Source organism: Myxine glutinosa, chromosome 4 (genome assembly GCF_964187855.1).
Source record: "Myxine glutinosa chromosome 4, kmMyxGlut1.1, whole genome shotgun sequence".
Lineage (NCBI taxonomy): Eukaryota > Metazoa > Chordata > Myxini > Myxiniformes > Myxinidae > Myxine > Myxine glutinosa.
In genome coordinates, this window is record NC_136264.1 from 134926294 (window position 1) to 134944404 (window position 18111).

Below are 18111 nucleotides of genomic sequence, written 5' to 3' on the forward strand. Positions count from 1 at the left end.
CACCTCCCTCTCGGCTGCGCATGCTCAACGGGGAGTGACACGCCCTCGGCTGGTTGGCTCCGCCCCAGATGGGACCGGTCCGCCGCTTCCATTGGGTGCGGGGGTTACCGGGCTCCGCCCTTGACGAGGAGCTGACAGGGAGCCCCTATTTGGTAACCCCGTCGAGCACATGTTTGATGGCGGCTCGTGGGGAAGGCCTCGTGCCCGTGCCCTCCCAACACCCCCTACCAACCAAGCCGGAGTGAGGACGCGCACTCCCTGTGCACGCCGCCGCCGTCGCTGTTGTTGTTGTTTCTGAACCGTGAGGAAGAGCTGCGGGGAGGTATTGGGAGGTCCTAAACTTCCTAACGGTGCCATACAATCACATTCTGGTGCAACGAAGGGTCAGAATTAATGGAAACGAGTCCTTAACTGACATAGACTAAGAATAACTAGCAAGATGTCCTATAGTTGTCTTACATGAGATGCGGTGAACCTGGGCATGACATTTAATGGGGGAAATAGGGGGAGGTCGGGTCTACAGAGTGTTGTTTACAGAAAATGGGACTAGGGAATGGGGGATTGGGGATAGTTGGGAAGTATTGAGGAAATAGGGGAATATTTACAAGCGGATATGGATGGATGCAAATCCCATATCCGCAACATTGCACCCTTCTCTACCTCGGGGCGTCCCGACCCGATAAATTTTTACCTACGTTAGTGTGGCACTCAGATGTAGTTCCCTCTACTATTAACTCAACCCTGAGTGCGACAGTTTTACAGATGTTCACAAATGAGTAAATATGTCCCCCTGCGACGTTGCACCCTTCTCCTAACAGAAACACACCCACAGGATAACCGAATCGCAGAAAGCATCCTCAAACTAAACATACAGCCGGTAGGGAGCATCATTTATACAAGACTGATATTTACACTACGATCCAGGACCTGTTCTTTGAGGAACACATGCAGATGTTATGCATAGAGAGAGAGCACGCATGCCAGCATCGATACACCAACCCACGAGTGCCCTGTGGCCCTACGGCCTTTAATAATGTGCAGAGCACCCCGTCCAAGCACCAAAAGCACCACCCCATACACACAGTCAGCACCATCCGGTGCACCAATAAAGTGTTCATAGTCACCGGTGGTGTCGCAGCCGGCCGATGTTCTGCCGCTGGTCTTGCCTTCTTGGAGTGCACTTGGCCTTCTGGCTTCTTTAGAAATAAAGAAAGGCGCCAACTGCGTCCATTCCTTAATTGTGGCCGTCAGGGGGCCAACTAAAAGTGGTTCACCTGTATGGCATAGGTGCCACGTTGACCCAGAGGTCCATCCACGGGTGGTGCTTGACCGCAAAAGAACTGCGGTCCATTGTGGGCGGCCACAAAAATTGCGGTCCATATGGTGTATCGATCCAGGCAGCAAGCAGCGGAAGTACAGGCCCACAACTGCGGAGCCAGTACCTCTCTCTCCTCTCTCTCTGCCCCAAAGCCAGATCCTCGGAGGTGGAAGACAAAAGAAGACAAGTGAGTAAGGTGGTAAGGGCGCAAAAGTGCACGCAATTCAAGGTAATGCACACTGGGGGCACATGGGAACCAGGTGAGACAGGTACGTTCCTACCGTACGCCCCCCCCCCCCACCAGGTAACCTACATTGCCCCTCCCTTACCCCTTACTGTATCCACAAAACACAACACTACCCATAAACATCTACTTTACACATCAACAAACGTCCCTACTGTCTTCCCCGTTCCTCCCAGAAATCAAATTCGTCTTCTCTCCCTCCTAACCAATCAAATTTGCCATTTCCAACTCTCATCAAAATTTGCCATCTCCAACTCAACATCAAAATTTGCCATCACCAATTCATCATCAGTCCCTCCTAAGGAGGGAGAGATGGAATCACCCCAATGTCTCATCCACGTCGTGATGCGTCTCACAAATCCACACAGCAATTCTCCTTTCCTGCAACACAGAACAAAGGAAAACAGGTGTGGAGTCATCATCACCACCTCACGTAAGTGGCTGCGTATGGTGCGACAGGTTCATCAATCCTAACTATTTCCTAAATGACTTTAACAACTTTACATTACCCGGGGTCTTTCCCTGCCAATCCATTGGCCAACTTACACTATGGGTTCTAAAAACCAATTCCCATTGACCAAACTGTGGTGCTTCTCAAGTTGGGGTCTCACTCCCCCGATTCATCACTCGGTGCCCCCGCACAATTTCGGTGGCTGGGTCGTGTGACGCTCCCAGCTGGTCCGCCCACCTGCACACCTCCACCACTGTTGTTGCCTACCAAGCTCACCTGCTCCTCACCCTAACCTAACTAACTGGGGTAGGCCCTCTCGCACTCTCACCCCCTCAGTGCCCTCCCTGGCACGGGCTGCCCGATCCACACCCGGGATCCTCAGGCACCCACTGACACTAACGGCTCCCAGAGCCCACCTGCGGCCTCACCTGGCCGACATCTAACAGTGGCGGAGTGCCCAACCATTCACACTCATACTAACAGGCCACACGACCAGCCAATTTCACCACACCAATGCACCCATCCACAATACCATTCTGCATCCGCACCACAAATGCCAATATCCAACCACAATTTACCTGTACCTTCTAACTATTCTTTAAACACTCACACTCACTACTCATACACTGCTCCACACACCTGTCCAGTTCTCACACAGCATCATCTCATCTAACTACTTCCCTCTGAAACTTGCGCTTCCCAGTCGTCCCTTTAAACTATTGCGCTCCCTCGTCATTATCATCCACTCTAATCTACCTGCGTCCCCTCTACAGGTATCCTTGTCACTAACTAACCTTAACGTTGCCTAATGTCATCTTCTAGGGCCCTACACACAATATCCTAACCCACCCGGGCTAGTTTTCACTGCCATACACCCCATAATCTAGTGCGCATTTGCCCCACAATCATGGGAAGGGTGGCAGGGATGCCACCCTTACCCACCGTCATACGGCGCGAGTGGGACCTTGTGGGACCACCTCGTATGTGAGTCGTTGCCCGCCTGCCGGACCCCGTGCGTCGCCCCTTGCGGGGTCAGCGCGGGGCCGAACCGGCCGGGCCCCCACAGTACATTACCCCCAAGGGGCTCCCGTGCCTCCCCTGTCCCTCTAAAAACTACCCCTGTTGGTGTCGATGCATGGGTCACACTTCCGCAACCCGCTACCCATTCCATACCACCACAACCTTGCTCACTCACACCTCGCACCTTTCCCATCACCGGACCCTCTCGCTCGCACCCTCGTTCCATACCCTCCGGACCAGCCATACACCTCACTCTTGGCCTCTCACGAACATCTGGGTCCATCTCGACCCCCAAGCTTATTAAATCACCTGGCGCATCATACGCACGACCATATTGGTCACCACTTACACCGGGTCCTCTTTCTCTTCGCTTCTCCTCCATCACCTGCGAATCCCTCATCCGGTTAATGAGCACATCATCACGATCCGAACACAGACTTTGGACCAATTCTTTTACTTCCTCCTTTATCCCTTTCTTATCCTCTCTCCGTCGCTTCTTAATTTCGCTCACCCCTTCTTCCACTTCTTCTAATTTCTGCTTCACCTCCTTCATCTCCTCGTGCGCCCCCTTAAGTTCTTCCTCTAACTCCATCTTATTTTTTTCTATGTGCTCCCGCACCTCCCGCTCTTTAACCTCCATCACCTCTACCACCTTGTTCATTTTCCTCGTCAGGTCCTCATGTACCGTCTGACACTCTTTTTTAATTACCCCTACGTCCTTTTTCATCTCCTTCTGTGTCGATTTAAAACCCTCTATGACCGCTGTGTTCTTCTTTACCTGGTCCCCCAACTCCTTTTGTCCCACTGTCAGTTGTTCTACTCCCAGCGTCAACTCCTCTATACCACCTTGCAATTTTACAGTCCCCTTTCTCACCTCCTTCTCCATGCGCTCCTTAGTGCCTCACCTCCTCGCGCACTCCTCCGACCTCCTCACTCACACCTCTTCTGATCTCCTCTCCCATCACTTGCATCTCCTGCCCAGATGCCACCCTCATCTGCTCCATTTCCTCCCTGTGAGCATCCAATTTAGTTTCTACCCCCATTCTGACCCCCTCTATCTGCTGCCCCATTTTTTTAACTTCCCTTTCCGCTTGGTCCCTCATGTCCCTCAATTTGCCTTCCATACTGTTTTCTAACCCCTCTAACCCATTTTTCACTCCCTCTATCTGATTCTCCTGGGCAGCCATTCTATTTTCCACCCCCGTTAACCCATGTTTCATCCCTTCTATCCCATTGTCTAATCCCTCAAATTTATTTCCCATATTGTTTAACCCGTCTCTTAATTGCTCACTCTGAGCATCCATCTGGTTCCCCAATTGCTGACTATTAGCTCTCATCTCGTCCTTCTGCAGGTTGAGGGACGCCTGCATTTGTACCATAAATTGCTCCATGAGGGCCTGCATTTGGGCCATCCCTCCCACTTGTGCAGCGGGCGCGGCCGCCGTAGCCATGTGCGAGGCGCCATTTTGCGCGCCCGCAACCTCGTGCGCGAGAGCGCCATCTTGCGAACCTGCCGCCCTCACTGCTTCGCTCTCCTCATGTCCCTCAATTTGGTCCTGGATCGACCCTGCCTCACTCTCCTCTACATAAATAGCGCGACTTTCAAAATTCGGGTTTTTTTTTTTTTGTAAAACAAAATCAAATTTCGGTGTCTTTATAATTTTGACCAAATTTTTTTCTAGATGTTTAAAAAAAAATTTGGTTCGGGCCTCGAATCTCACTCCTCGACACCAATTGTTACCGTAATAACACAATTGGTGTCCAAAATTTGGGCTAAATAAATTTAGTCCCAGGTTCGAATCCCAACTCCTGACAACCAATTGTTACGGATCGCGGTTAGATGTTATTTTGACCGAGCGGTGGTGTATTACTGCGACCTAACAGTTATTCCCCGACTAGACCCCGATTCCACCCAAACGTTGACCAAATCGCGCTATGCTAAATCAATGATGGAAAGGACACATCGACTGGGATAGATGAAACGACGCAAGGGGTACAGTTCTCAAGACCTCCGGAGGAGGATATAATTACAGTGGGGGAGAAAAGGGGTAGATTACAAGGTAGTGAGGTAAAGGCACAGAAGAGATAGGCACTTAGTTACAGTCTTATCTTATCCCAGACAGACCACAGACAAACGGAACAAGGCTGACTTACACAGGGATTGATGGCAGGGAAGGACAGGTAGTTCGATAGCACAAGGTGCACCTTGGCTCGGGGACAGGATCAAGCACGGTCCAAGAGATGCAGGGAGGCCTCACAGCGCTCGGAGGTGGCGTCTTTCTTTCTCCAAGCTCAGCGCGCATCTGACGTCACCTCCCTCTCGGCTGCGCATGCTCAACGGGGAGTGACACACCCTCGGCTGGTTGGCTCCGCCCCAGATGGGACCGGTCCGCCGCTTCCATTGGGTGCGGGGGTTACCGGGCTCCGCCCTTGACGAGGAGCTGACAGGGAGCCCCTATTTGGTAACCCCGTCGAGCACATGTTTGATGGCGGCTCGTGGGGAAGGCCTCGTGCCCTCCCAACACCCCCTACCAACCAAGCCGGAGTGAGGACGCGCACTCCCTGTGCACACCGCCGCCGTCGCTGTTGTTGTTGTTTCTGAACCGTGAGGAAGAGCTGCGGGGAGGTATTGGGAGGTCCTAAACTTCCTAACGGTGCCATACAATCACATTCTGGTGCAACGAAGGGTCAGAATTAATGGAAACGAGTCCTTAACTGACATAGACTAAGAATAACTAGCAAGATGTCCTATAGTTGTCTTACATGAGATGCGGTGAACCTGGGCACGACATTTAATGGGGGAAATAGGGGGAGGTCGGGTCTACAGAGTGTTGTTTACAGAAAATGGGTCTAGGGAATGGGGGATTGGGGATAGTTGGGAAGTATTGAGGAAATAGGGGAATATTTACAAGCGGATATGGATGGATGCAAATCCCATATCCGCAACAATATATATATATATATATATATATATATATATATATATATATATATATATATATATATATATATACACACACGCTCGTATATTGTTGTAGTTATGGAAATGGACCTTGGGGTGGAGCATTGAACAAAAAGGGTTCCATATTTAGATATTTCATTAGTAAATGTGCTGAATCAGGTAAGCCATTCCTGTCTGCCAAGCCATTCCTGTCTGCCAAGCCATTCCTGTCTGCCAAGCCATTCCTGTCTGCCAAGCCATTCCTGTCTGTGGAACCATGGGCTGTCGTGCGAACCTGCTGATCCATCTGGGTGAGTTGCACTGACACTTAGGCTGATCAAAGAGTTCTGAGGGCGAATGCTGCACACAGTCTACGGGTGCGGCGGCTCCAGCAACATATGCACACGACATTCTGACACTGCATTGACATATGCACCACATTACCCATCCTTCTCTTCCCTCCACTTTAGAATTAACACAAGTCCGCCTGCTTATGTGGGGTCGCGAGAGGCCGCAACCACGCCTCGATCTTCTTTCTTTCACTCCCTCTTCCTCTCTACTTTCCTGGTGTGAGTGTGGCATGCCTGTCCATCCCTAGGTAATTCATATTGTTTAAGGGGAACTTCTGTGCTAGGAGTAAGACTGTTCTTGTGTGTCTGTGCCTTGTCAATACTTGACTTGTAAATATGTGATTGTGAAATATTGTGCTTGAAAATACATGCCTAGCTTTAGTATAAGCATTTCAAACCTGCTTGGTTGTCTTTTCCTTCATTGGTTTGGCATTGATTGTACATAATAAATAGACAGGAAGTTGTGCCCCACTAATTACCTCCGCCACCAAAGGTGGATGGATTTTATGTTTTCACCCCTGTCTGTTTGTCCGATATCTCAAAAAGTTGTGGACGGATTCGGAGCCTGGTGTTGGCTTAGCGGTTAGGGCGCAGGCTTGGGATCCTAGGATCCTGAGTTTGTAATCCCACTCGATCGCTGAATTAACAACAGGGGGATTGACTCAGCCTGTCATCCTTCCGAGGTCGGCAAATTGAGTACCAGCTTGCTGGGATGAATGATCCCGGTGTGTACCCCGGTTTAGATTAGGTATACCGTATCCCTGCGCATCATAAGAGGCGACTAAGGGTTGGCGTCAGGAAAGGCATCCTGCCATAAAAAAAACATTGACTCAAACAGGGAACCATGATTGTCATGGGGCCCGCAAGGCTAACCCCCTCTCTAACGGGGAAAATGGCCTTAAAACGATCATTCATTCATTCATTCATTTTATGGATGGATTTGGACAAAACTTGGACAGGTTGTGTGTGTGACAAAGAAGAATCATTTCAATTCTGGTGAAGATCTGGATCCGGCTCGTACAATTTTTAAAGTGATTCTTCACCATTGGGAGACGGCCAAAACTATATAGAGCAGGATATCTCAAAAAGTTGTGGATGGATGATTTCAATTAAATGGGATTTTGTATTGTGATTTTCTGGTCTACTTTGGGATACAAAACGTAAACTGTTCATCTGGCGAAGGTATGCTTTCTACTGAGTGCCGTTCTCGTTTGTTCTGAGATAGCCTACGCCCAACCCACGGTTCTGCTCGGTCATACTTAATAAGTAAATAAGGGTGGGACGTTGAGAGCGTGGTTCCCCAGTTAAGGTAATTAGGTCACCAGTAGGTAACGCGACGTTGGGAGTGAAGACCCTGCTTGATGTCCAACGTCCACGGTTTTTTTTTTGGTTTTTTTTGTATACTGAATCGAGGCTCGTGAAAGAGCTCGTAGCAATTCACCGAGTTATTCATGACCCGCCGGTTTCAAGTTCGGAGATCAGGGAGTGGGTCTGAGAAACCTGTTCGTGAGACCCCCTGTCGACTCTGGAAACCGTAACAATATACAGCATATCCGATATATACATGATACGCACACACACCTAACCTAACCATTTGTCTTTTTGGGGAGTGTTTCGCCAAGTATTGAGCAAGGCCGGTTCCCCATCAACCTAATGTATTTAACTCCTATTTTCCGCTGTTTGTGCACTCGATACATGTGCAAATGGAAGACCGTCACTTTAAATCTCAATAATACACTTTATTTCCGCCTTTTACTTTTAGAAATCCCATTTTCTCCTCACACCTTTGACTATCCGTTTCTATTCTATTAGTTGTAAAAAAAGAGATAATTCTTCACCATAATTGTTCACATATCTTTTGATTTATATTGACGAGGTTTGATTTGCATTAGTAAAAAACAAAAAAAAAAGATGTAAAAAAGTAATCGCCGCTCACCCACTGCGCGCCACATCACAGCTGTCACACACTTCCCTTCTAAGCGATTTCATTTGATTCCAGGTTTTACCAGTTTGTTGCTCTCGTATTTTTTAAATAATCGCATGTACATATAGCAGTACAATTAGAATGGTACGACAGACCAGGGTTTATAGTCAAAAATAATTTCAGAGACAACTGATGAAGTGACCGCCGCTTACACCGCCACATAGCTTACAGCCGCTTACCGCTTATACCACCATATAGCTTACCGCACTCTCACCTGAGGAACGACTGATTACTGACTGAACAAGGAAACAACACACGTGGTACAAGCTCGCAAGGCCTTTTGCGCATGCGCCGTGTGTGCATTTTGAGGGGCTGTTTCAATGAAGTGGAGCACTTTCAACATGTCGATGCTCGGGCGAAATGTTGACGCCAGTCTTTTTGACGTAATTTTCAGCTTTTCAAAGAAAGGGTGGTAATTTCATAATGATTAACCATAATTGTGTTCCTGGATGAAAGTTGGACAAATGAAAAAAATATAGAACTAGAATGGCACTCAGTAGAGAGAATGCTGTGGCGGACACATTGTCAATGGGCAACAAGTCAAGTGAATCCACTTGGATTCCGCCCAGGTTGGCACATGGAAATTATGATGTAGCATAATTATCATCTCGGGTCAAGATTTGAAATTATGCCATGGTTTTTGTAAAATTGCTACTAGTATTCACATTATGTACTTTCACCAAAACATACATCATCATAGAAACATACATAGAATTTGGGTCCTCTGGGTCATTTGGGTCCTCTGGGTCATTTGGGTCCTCTGGGTCATTTGGGTCCTCTGGGTCATTTGGGTCCTCTGGGTCATTTGGGTCCTCTGGGTCATTTGGGTCCTCTGGGTCATTTGGGTCCTCTGGGTCATTTGGGTCATTTGGGTCATTTGGGTCCTCTGGGTCATTTGGGTCCTCTGGGTCATTTGGGTCCTCTGGGTCATTTGGGTCCTTTGGGTCATTTGGGTCCTCTGGGTCATTTGGGTCCTCTGGGTCATTTGGGTCCTCTGGGTCCTCTGGGTCCTCTGGGTCATTTGGGTCCTCTGGGTCCTCTGGGTCATTTGGGTCCTCTGGGTCCTCTGGGTCATTTGGGTCCTCTGGGTCCTCTGGGTCATTTGGGTCCTCTGGGTCCTCTGGGTCATTTGGGTCCTCTGGGTCATTTGGGTCCTCTGGGTCATTTGGGTCCTCTGGGTCATTTGGGTCCTCTGGGTCATTTGGGTCCTCTGGGTCATTTGGGTCCTCTGGGTCATTTGGGTCATTTGGGTCATTTGGGTCCTCTGGGTCATTTGGGTCCTCTGGGTCATTTGGGTCCTCTGGGTCATTTGGGTCCTCTGGGTCATTTGGGTCCTCTGGGTCATTTGGGTCCTCTGGGTCATTTGGGTCCTCTGGGTCATTTGGGTCCTCTGGGTCATTTGGGTCCTCTGGGTCATTTGGGTCCTCTGGGTCCTCTGGGTCATTTGGGTCCTCTGGGTCATTTGGGTCCTCTGGGTCATTTGGGTCCTCTGGGTCATTTGGGTCCTCTGGGTCATTTGGGTCCTCTGGGTCATTTGGGTCCTCTGGGTCATTTGGGTCATTTGGGTCCTCTGGGTCCTCTGGGTCCTCTGGGTCATTTGGGTCATTTGGGTCCTCTGGGTCCTCTGGGTCATTTGGGTCCTCTGGGTCATTTGGGTCCTCTGGGTCATTTGGGTCCTCTGGGTCATTTGGGTCATTGGGTCCTCTGGGTCATTTGGGTCATTTGGGTCCTCTGGGTCCTCTGGGTCATTTGGGTCCTCTGGGTCCTCTGGGTCCTCTGGGTCATTTGGGTCATTTGGGTCCTCTGGGTCATTTGGGTCATTTGGGTCATTTGGGTCCTCTGGGTCATTTGGGTCCTCTGGGTCATTTGGGTCCTCTGGGTCATTTGGGTCCTCTGGGTCATTTGGGTCCTCTGGGTCATTTGGGTCCTCTGGGTCATTTGGGTCATTTGGGTCCTCTGGGTCATTTGGGTCCTCTGGGTCATTTGGGTCCTCTGGGTCATTTGGGTCCTCTGGGTCATTTGGGTCATTTGGGTCCTCTGGGTCATTTGGGTCCTCTGGGTCATTTGGGTCCTCTGGGTCATTTGGGTCCTCTGGGTCATTTGGGTCCTCTGGGTCATTTGGGTCCTCTGGGTCATTTGGGTCCTCTGGGTCATTTGGGTCCTCTGGGTCATTTGGGTCCTCTGGGTCATTTGGGTCCTCTGGGTCATTTGGGTCCTCTGGGTCATTTGGGTCCTCTGGGTCATTTGGGTCCTCTGGGTCATTTGGGTCCTCTGGGTCATTTTGGTCCTCTGGGTCATTTGGGTCCTCTGGGTCATTTGGGTCCTCTGGGTCATTTGGGTCCTCTGGGTCATTTGGGTCCTCTGGGTCATTTGGGTCCTCTGGGTCATTTGGGTCCTATATTCCTATCCTATAACATATATATCTCCTATAACCTATCCTATAAATATAGATTTGATGACGTCATGTTTACACATCTGAGCGACAGAAATGAGCGACAGAAATGAGCGACAGAAATGGGTGACAGAAACTAGCTTCACTTTTGAGCGCCCGAAATTCCCAGGCAAACGCTATAACGCACCAGGTTTACAACCTGTGCGTTAATAATTCCGCGCACCAGTGGGTGGCGCGAGCGTCCGGGCGTGGAAGCGCAGCTCGTGCCACGCCCGGAGCGGAGGCGTCACGAGGCGCAGGGTGGAACTGAGGACATGCCCCGCCTTTCGGCCGACCGGCCACGCCCGGGGGCAAGGCGTGGCCTCGGGACATATATGCGGGCTCGATAGTCGAGCCCGCCCGGCGCCCAGTGCTTACGTGCGAGCTGTTAATAAAGCATTTCAGTTTGTACAACGCGTGGTGGCCTACCTTCTTGGCAAACGAATCGTGCGTGCACAGCACCACAATGCCGCCGCCTGCTTGGCCATATCACTCAATGGTGAAGAATCACTAAAAATTCTACTAGCTGGATCTGGATCCAGATCTTCACCAAAATTGAATCGATTCTTCCTTGTCACAATCACAACCGGTCCAACTAGTTTCGTCCAAATCCATCCATAACTTGCTCTATCCTGCCATGTATCGTTTTTGGCCCTATCTCCCATTGGTGAAGAATCACTTAAAAAATTCTAGTAGCCGGATCCGAATCCGGATCTTCACCAAAATATCATTTCGTCCTTGTCACATACGCTACATCTGTGCCAAATTTTGTTCGAATCCGTCCACAATTCTGAGATATTTTGTTCACAAACGGACAGACAGGGTGAAAACATAACCTCCATCCACCTTTGGTGGCAGAGGTAACTAAAACGGCACTCGGTAGAGAGCATAACTCCGCCAGGCTGAACAGTTTACGTTTTGTATCCACTGAAAGGCTGGTCCTGGATTCGGACCTGAACCAAAATCGAATCGGCTTGTTCTCGTCACCTAACCAACTCATCCACCAAGTTTAATCACAACTCGTCCACAACTTTTTGACCTATCATACTATGTAATATTTTTTAGGCAATCTCTCAATTGATGGTGAAAGATCACTTATAAAATAAAATAAAAATTCTTGTATGCGTACTCGGACCTTCAGCAAAATTGAACCATTTCTTCCTCGTCACACACCCAAGCTGTCCACCAAGTTTCATCCAAATCCACCCACAACTTTCTGAAATATCCTCTTCAGACAAACAGGCAAACAGAGGTGAAAACATGAGCTATGTCCACCTTCGCTGGCGGAGGTAAATATCCGTGGATGTGAGGTGGCGAGTTCCTACCATTTCCTGTTAATCCAGACCAGTGGTGGCAGTGACTAACACATGACACAGGCACACCTCCTTTTAGAAATAGGATGCAAAAATCTTGTGTAATTTATATTCTGGTCCCAGAACCAAACAAACATATTGTGACGGATTTTGGAAACCCCCGGGGTGTCACATACCAAATCACATAAATCAATAGAGTAGTTATATCGTAGTATTTTGTTGACAAATCTTGGAGTCCATTGATTAGTCTGGGGGGAAATACGAGTTGTGCTTGTAGCAAGGCTTGCCCCCATTGTCCTCTCTTTCTAAACCCTCAGCACTTCTAAACTCTTCACAAACATTCAACCTTCATCCACACCACAAATCAATCCACACCGCAGCAACACCATCGAGGTCTGTACCAGCCGATCGGCACTCGCATATCACAGGGACCAGCCAATGAGCGCCGCTGGATCGCAGAACCACAGACGTGTGACGAGCACCAGGCGCCGATAAAGTGCCATGGCGATGCCGTACATCCATATGCAGGAGCTTGGAATGTGCCATGCCTGGAAGCCATACGCAGTGGTTTGGAGTCTTGAAAATCTAGTTTCCTGTTTAAAAAGAAAGTAAAAAAAAATCCTGGGCGTGGTTAAAAATGTGGTACGTCCGGTTGTCTGTTTCAGTTGATTAGACATAGGGTGCTGTCTCACTCTCAGGGAGTCAGTGCCACTGTCTCCAGACCGTAAAGCGTAAAGGGAGGCCGGCGTTACACAAGACATCAGAACCTTCCCTGTCAATCTCCTTGAAATCTTTCTGTCTGCTATTACTCCCTCCACCCTCCTCCACGCATTCGCACCCGCCTGAATCCTCCTCTGACTTACCATCCCCAGTCATTGTCCCCCCCCCCCCCCCCCCCCCCCCCAGAGATACTCAAACCTATTTCCCTGTCTGATCTCCTTCCCCTCTAACCTGATATTCATTTCTTCTCTCTGCTGCCCGACCCACATCACCTCTGTCTTCTCCATGCTCATCTTCAGCCCATGTTTCCCAAATGCCTCCTTTCACCCCACCCCCTTGCATGTCTGGACATTCATGATATGACTTAGGAGCACAATGCCGCTGTACTTCGCCAGATCTTAAACATCCCCCTTCCTCTTCCAAATCGACACAATTAACCGTCCTCCATTCCTCCGGAATTGAACCATCTCTCGTGCATATATTCAACAGCCTCTTCATCCACCTGACTTCGACTTACCCCGCTGCTATTATCATCTCTGTAAACACCTCATCAATATGTAAATGCATACATACATACATCTATATATATAAAGCAGTAAAGTATGTTTGTCTGTTTGTCCTCTTATAACTCGAGAACTACTCATCGCAGAGCAAAACCAAAGGCATATTCGGAATCAGTACGTCTCAGAGCAACTACATCACACCTTAAAATTAAAAAAACATCGCGTTTTAAAATTATGACGTCATCAGCGTATTTCGGAACGTTAATTTTTCAACTTTGACGACAATGACTTCCGACTTCCGGGTTCGGATGTGGGACCAATGCCATTTGACAGGGAATAAAAAATAAATGCGACATTCAATTGACGACAATGACTTCCTACTTGACTCCCCCCTCCCCCTCCCCTCCACCTCCCCTCCCCCCTTCCCTCCCCTCCACCTCCCCCCTCCTCCTCCCCCCCTTCCCTCCCCTCCACCTCCCCCCTCCTCCTCCCCTCCCCCCCCCTCTTCTCCCCCTCCCCCCCACTTCTCCCCCTCCCCCCCACTTCTCCCCCTCCCCCCCACTTCTCCCCCTCCCCCCCTCTTCTCCCCCTCCCCCCCTCTTCTCCCCCCCCCTCTTCTCCCCCTCCCCCCACTTCTCCCCTCCCCCCCCTCTTCTCCCCCTCCCCACCCTCTCCTCCCCCTCCCCACCCTCTCCTCCCCTTCCCCCCCCACCCTCCCTCCCCTTCCCCCCCATTCTCCTCGCCTCCCCTTCCCCCTCCCCTCCCTTCCCCCGCCCGGCAATGCCGGGTACTTCTGCTAGTCCATATATATAAAAGTGAAATTTCCGTTTGTTTGTTTGTTTGTGAACCTACTCCTCTGAGCTCCCAAGGTTAATCTGCACGAAACTTTATCGGATAATATCGTTTACCACCCTGCACTTAAATAGGGGTTTTAAAACATTAATTTCCTCACAATTCATAACTTAAAACCATCCGAGCCACCACCTGTCACCATGATCTCAGAGGGTCAATTCACAAATACAAATCTTAATAAAAAGCCCAATTTTTATCGGATTTCAACACGGATATCGACATAATTAGTTTGATGGTGAGCTCCAATCATCTAATATGTTATCATGTGAGAAACAACTCTTAATTACGACGTTGCCATGATCGGTAAGTTCGGCAAAGGAGTCACGTGACCTCTCAAATGCGCTAATTTATTCAAAAACCGAAAATAGTACAAACGCAACCAATACATGGTTTTAAAGGTAATTTTACTGCTCATCGAACATCACTCTCAATTGTGAAAAAATATTTTGTAGGAAAAAGGACCCATGTGACGCCAACTACAAACCACCAAACCACTTGACAATGGGTGAACCTCCAATGATTACTTCATCCTCATAAACAAGGCGAGTTGTTGTTTTGCTCTTTGTTTGGGATCACACTGCTTTGAGCTCCCCAGGTTAATCACAACGAAATTTTTTACCGTCAGATTTTTAACCACGATGCAGCTGAATAGAGGGTTGTTTTTTTTTACCCGTGATGACGTCATTTGGCCCGTTATTGCCGTGTTACACTCCTGAGTTAATTTATTTACTAACCCGAGGTAATTTCTTTAATACTGCTTCATTCCTTAAAACCCTTTACAGCCCTTAAACCTCCTTTAGACACTTTACACCACTTAGACCCCTTTGACCCTTCACACCCCCTTAGATCCCTTTGATCCTTCACACCTCTTTAGACCATTTAAACCCCTTACACCCCCTAGACTCTTTACACCCCTTGGATCCCTCTTGACCCCTTTGATCCCTTTAGACCCTGAGATCTTTTACTCCCTTTAGACCCTTTCATTTCCTTTTGAAACATATACACCTTCTTCAACACTTTTCAGACATATTGACTTTTTAAGAACCTTTGGATAATTATTCAAGACCCTTTGGACAATTTAAGACCATTTGGACACTTTTGACTTAAAGCACTTTCGACCCCTTTATGACCCCAAACAAATGTTAAACCCCTTAGATAATTGTAAAAAAAATTCCTCCAAAATCTGTTTTGATGACCTTTTCCGTGCACAATTCATGTCGCATCACAAGTTGCAATGACGAAGCTAAACTGATATCTCAAAGTGAAACTGATATTGAAAAATGAAACTGAAACTACTGATCTGTGGATCATCGAATGGGAAAACAGAATGAAATGCGATGGGAAATTGCTGAAAGCAAAGTTATGGGGAGTATAGAGAGAGGGGGAAGGTCAGGAGCTGAAGAAACGATGTGGAAAGGGATATGTGCCTGGAGGTGGTCGGTTGGTATGGAAAGAACATTGGTGATCTTCCGTCAGACGGTAGGCCCAAAAAACCCATTTCCCAGCTGAGCTTTCATAATTATCACCTTCACTCCCGAGCAGTACTTTGGAGGTACAACAAGCATGGATTGGAAATCTTAGCTGAGAGAATGGAATGAGGTTGTCGAGGTTACCAGCTGCACCCATTGCGACATATGCTCACTCAATATTTACACTGAAATCCCGTTTCTACCAATACACACTCCAAAGGAAATTGCTCATTTCATGCGAGACATCTACAAACCCCTACGCTAGTAAGTAAATAAATGGTCCTTATACCTTTGTTCTCATAGCCCCAAAAATGCAGTTTGGAATGATCGATAACCATGCAGGATGAAGGGCTGAATTGGTAGGGTCCAAGCTTAGAAACAAACAATTTCTATCAACAATTTAAACCTTCGACTAGACTCTCATTCATGAACATGTTGAACCTGTAGTGTGATGCAAAATAACTCGCCGGACCCCATGTCACAAATCACAAAAGCAAGAGGACTGTTTGTTTGTTTTATTAATTTTTTTTAATTAAAATCGGTTACATGGACTGTACCTGCCATGAACAAGGAGATGTGGCAAGGAGCGGTTCTCTGTCTGTGTCCATGATGGACGTTGTGAATAAACACACAAACAATGAAGACGTGACAAAATGCTAAAGTTTCCGTTTCGTCCCTGATGACACTTCATCAAAGCGGCATACTGACCGTTCCCAGCCGCAGTTGTGCGGTGGTCGGGCGGTGTCTGGACCCGGGCCCCAGATCGTCCGATCGCTATAACCGGTGCGCCGATGCGGCACGGAGCGACGTGCTTGCTCGTGGCGTCGAGTTATCAAAATGTGAGCAGACGATATCTGTCCCCAACCCCATCTATTTAAAGATTGGCCAGCGCAGGAGGCCGATCCTTTGGCAATCCCTCCGACTTCACTGGATTAGATGATGAGAGGAATACAGGCAACAGAGATGGAGGGATTGTTTAAAAAAGGTAAAAAGATAAAGAATGGACAGCATAAAGAAGAGGCAGACAAGAACAGGGGCATCAAAAATAAAATAACAAAAGCCTATAAACAGTAAAATAGGCTAATTATAAAGAGAGGTAGAGGGTGAAAAAAATATGATATTAAGAGCTGATGGTAAGCAAATGAGCAATTAGAGGTCGAGATAAGATAATGTATTAGTATGTCTGGTGGGTTAGAGCCTTCATTTTCATTATATATTTACAACATTTTACATGAGAGGCAAAAGAACGAAGAGCCGGAGAGCAAGAGAGAAGAGAGCCGGAGAGCGAGAGAAGAGAGCGAGATAGTGAGAGACAAGAGACCAGAGAGCAAGAGAAAGAGAGCCAGAGAGCAATAGAGCCAGAGAGTTAGAGAGCCACAGAGAGAAGAGCCAGAGAGCGAGAGATAAGAGAGCCAGAGAGATAGATAAGAGAGCGAGAGAGCGGAAAGACAGAGAGCAAGAGAGAGAAGGGAGTGAGAGAGAGAAAAGAGCCAGAGAGAATAGATGGAGAGAGGGAGAGAGGGAGAGAGGGAGAGAGAGAGAGAGAGAGAGAGAGAGAGAGAGAGAGAGAGAGAGAGAGAGAGAGAGAGAGAGAGAGAGAGAGAGATATTTTAGACAGAGTATAAAAGAGAAGGGAGAGAAAGAAGTGGCCTGAAGAGATGGTGATGGGGGAAGACACAAACACTTAATGTCAGTGAATTGAGAGCAACAAACTTTGAAAACTTGTAATGGCATCGTTTCGTGATCGAAAGAACTGTTCTGTCTTAAATTTGTATAAATAACATGTGACTACATCCTTTTCAGGTTAAAATATACCAGGTTTTGTGATGACATTAAACAAAACATTCACTATCTTAAAAACAAGTCAGTGAAACATATTCGTTTCCAGCAGTCCCTCAAGTTTAAGGATACCTCACAATACAGCCAATTTTATTGGCATAACAAGCAACAGCGGAAAAGAAAATGCCGATCAAATTGTGAAACTATCTTTTGTTTACTATTATATATGCCCACAGTCAAAGAATACTGAAGGCTACTTAATCAGAAAATTTATACTGGGACAATGTTTGCTTCTCTCTGTTTCTCTGTCTCCCCAATCACACGCCTTGCCACATGCCTCACCGCCCCCTTTCAGATTTTAAGAGAAAGAAAGATGGGAGCCGTTTGAAATGTGGGAGCTCGCGCTCACGCTCCGTGCCATTCCGCCGCTACTCCCAGCTCCCCCACGACTCGAAGACTGCGGGCTTGCTCCCCGTGACTGACCGGCTGGCCGGCCTCCCCACATTCCCGGAGTCGAAGTTGGTCCAGACTGGTTGGATGTGGGTGGTGGCGTTGGTCCTGAGCTCAGGCCCATGAAGCCGAAGCCAAGACGCATCGTTTCTGAGTCGAAGGCTTCAACCTCTCGTGCCTGCCGCTCCAGCAGAACACGCACCTGCTCTGTATGTTCTGTTTTCAGCACTTGCTGCTCCTCCTCAATCTGAAGGAAGAGACAGGTATCACAAAGAATCAAGCTTTC

General features: G+C 48.2%; 2 protein-coding genes across 6 annotated transcripts in view; both read right to left on the reverse strand.

Annotated features, from left to right (window-relative positions):
- SLC35A5 (solute carrier family 35 member A5) overlaps positions 1 to 8601 on the reverse strand; it is a 52718-nt gene extending 44117 nt beyond the window's left edge. The window contains exon 1 of one of the 4 annotated variants that reach the window (XR_013623202.1): positions 8261 to 8336. Coding sequence is in view for 1 of the 4 variants with exons in the window: in XM_078776474.1 (XP_078632600.1) it covers positions 8261 to 8276 (16 nt within the window). In the remaining 3 variants the exon portion in view is untranslated. Of the gene's footprint in view, positions 1 to 8260; positions 8337 to 8522 lie in introns of those variants that run through there. The other 3 variants (XM_078776475.1, XM_078776474.1, XM_078776473.1) reach the window with 3 other exon arrangements.
- A 7495-nt stretch (positions 8602 to 16096) lies between these two features.
- The window catches only part of LOC137425264 (serine/threonine-protein kinase TAO1), a 65565-nt gene continuing 63550 nt past the window's right edge, over positions 16097 to 18111 (reverse strand). For both annotated transcript variants that reach the window (XM_078776469.1, XM_078776470.1), the window contains exon 20: positions 16097 to 18072. In XM_078776469.1, coding sequence (XP_078632595.1) covers positions 17734 to 18072 — 339 coding nt within the window. In that variant the 3' untranslated portion in view covers positions 16097 to 17733. The remainder of the gene's footprint in view (positions 18073 to 18111) is intronic.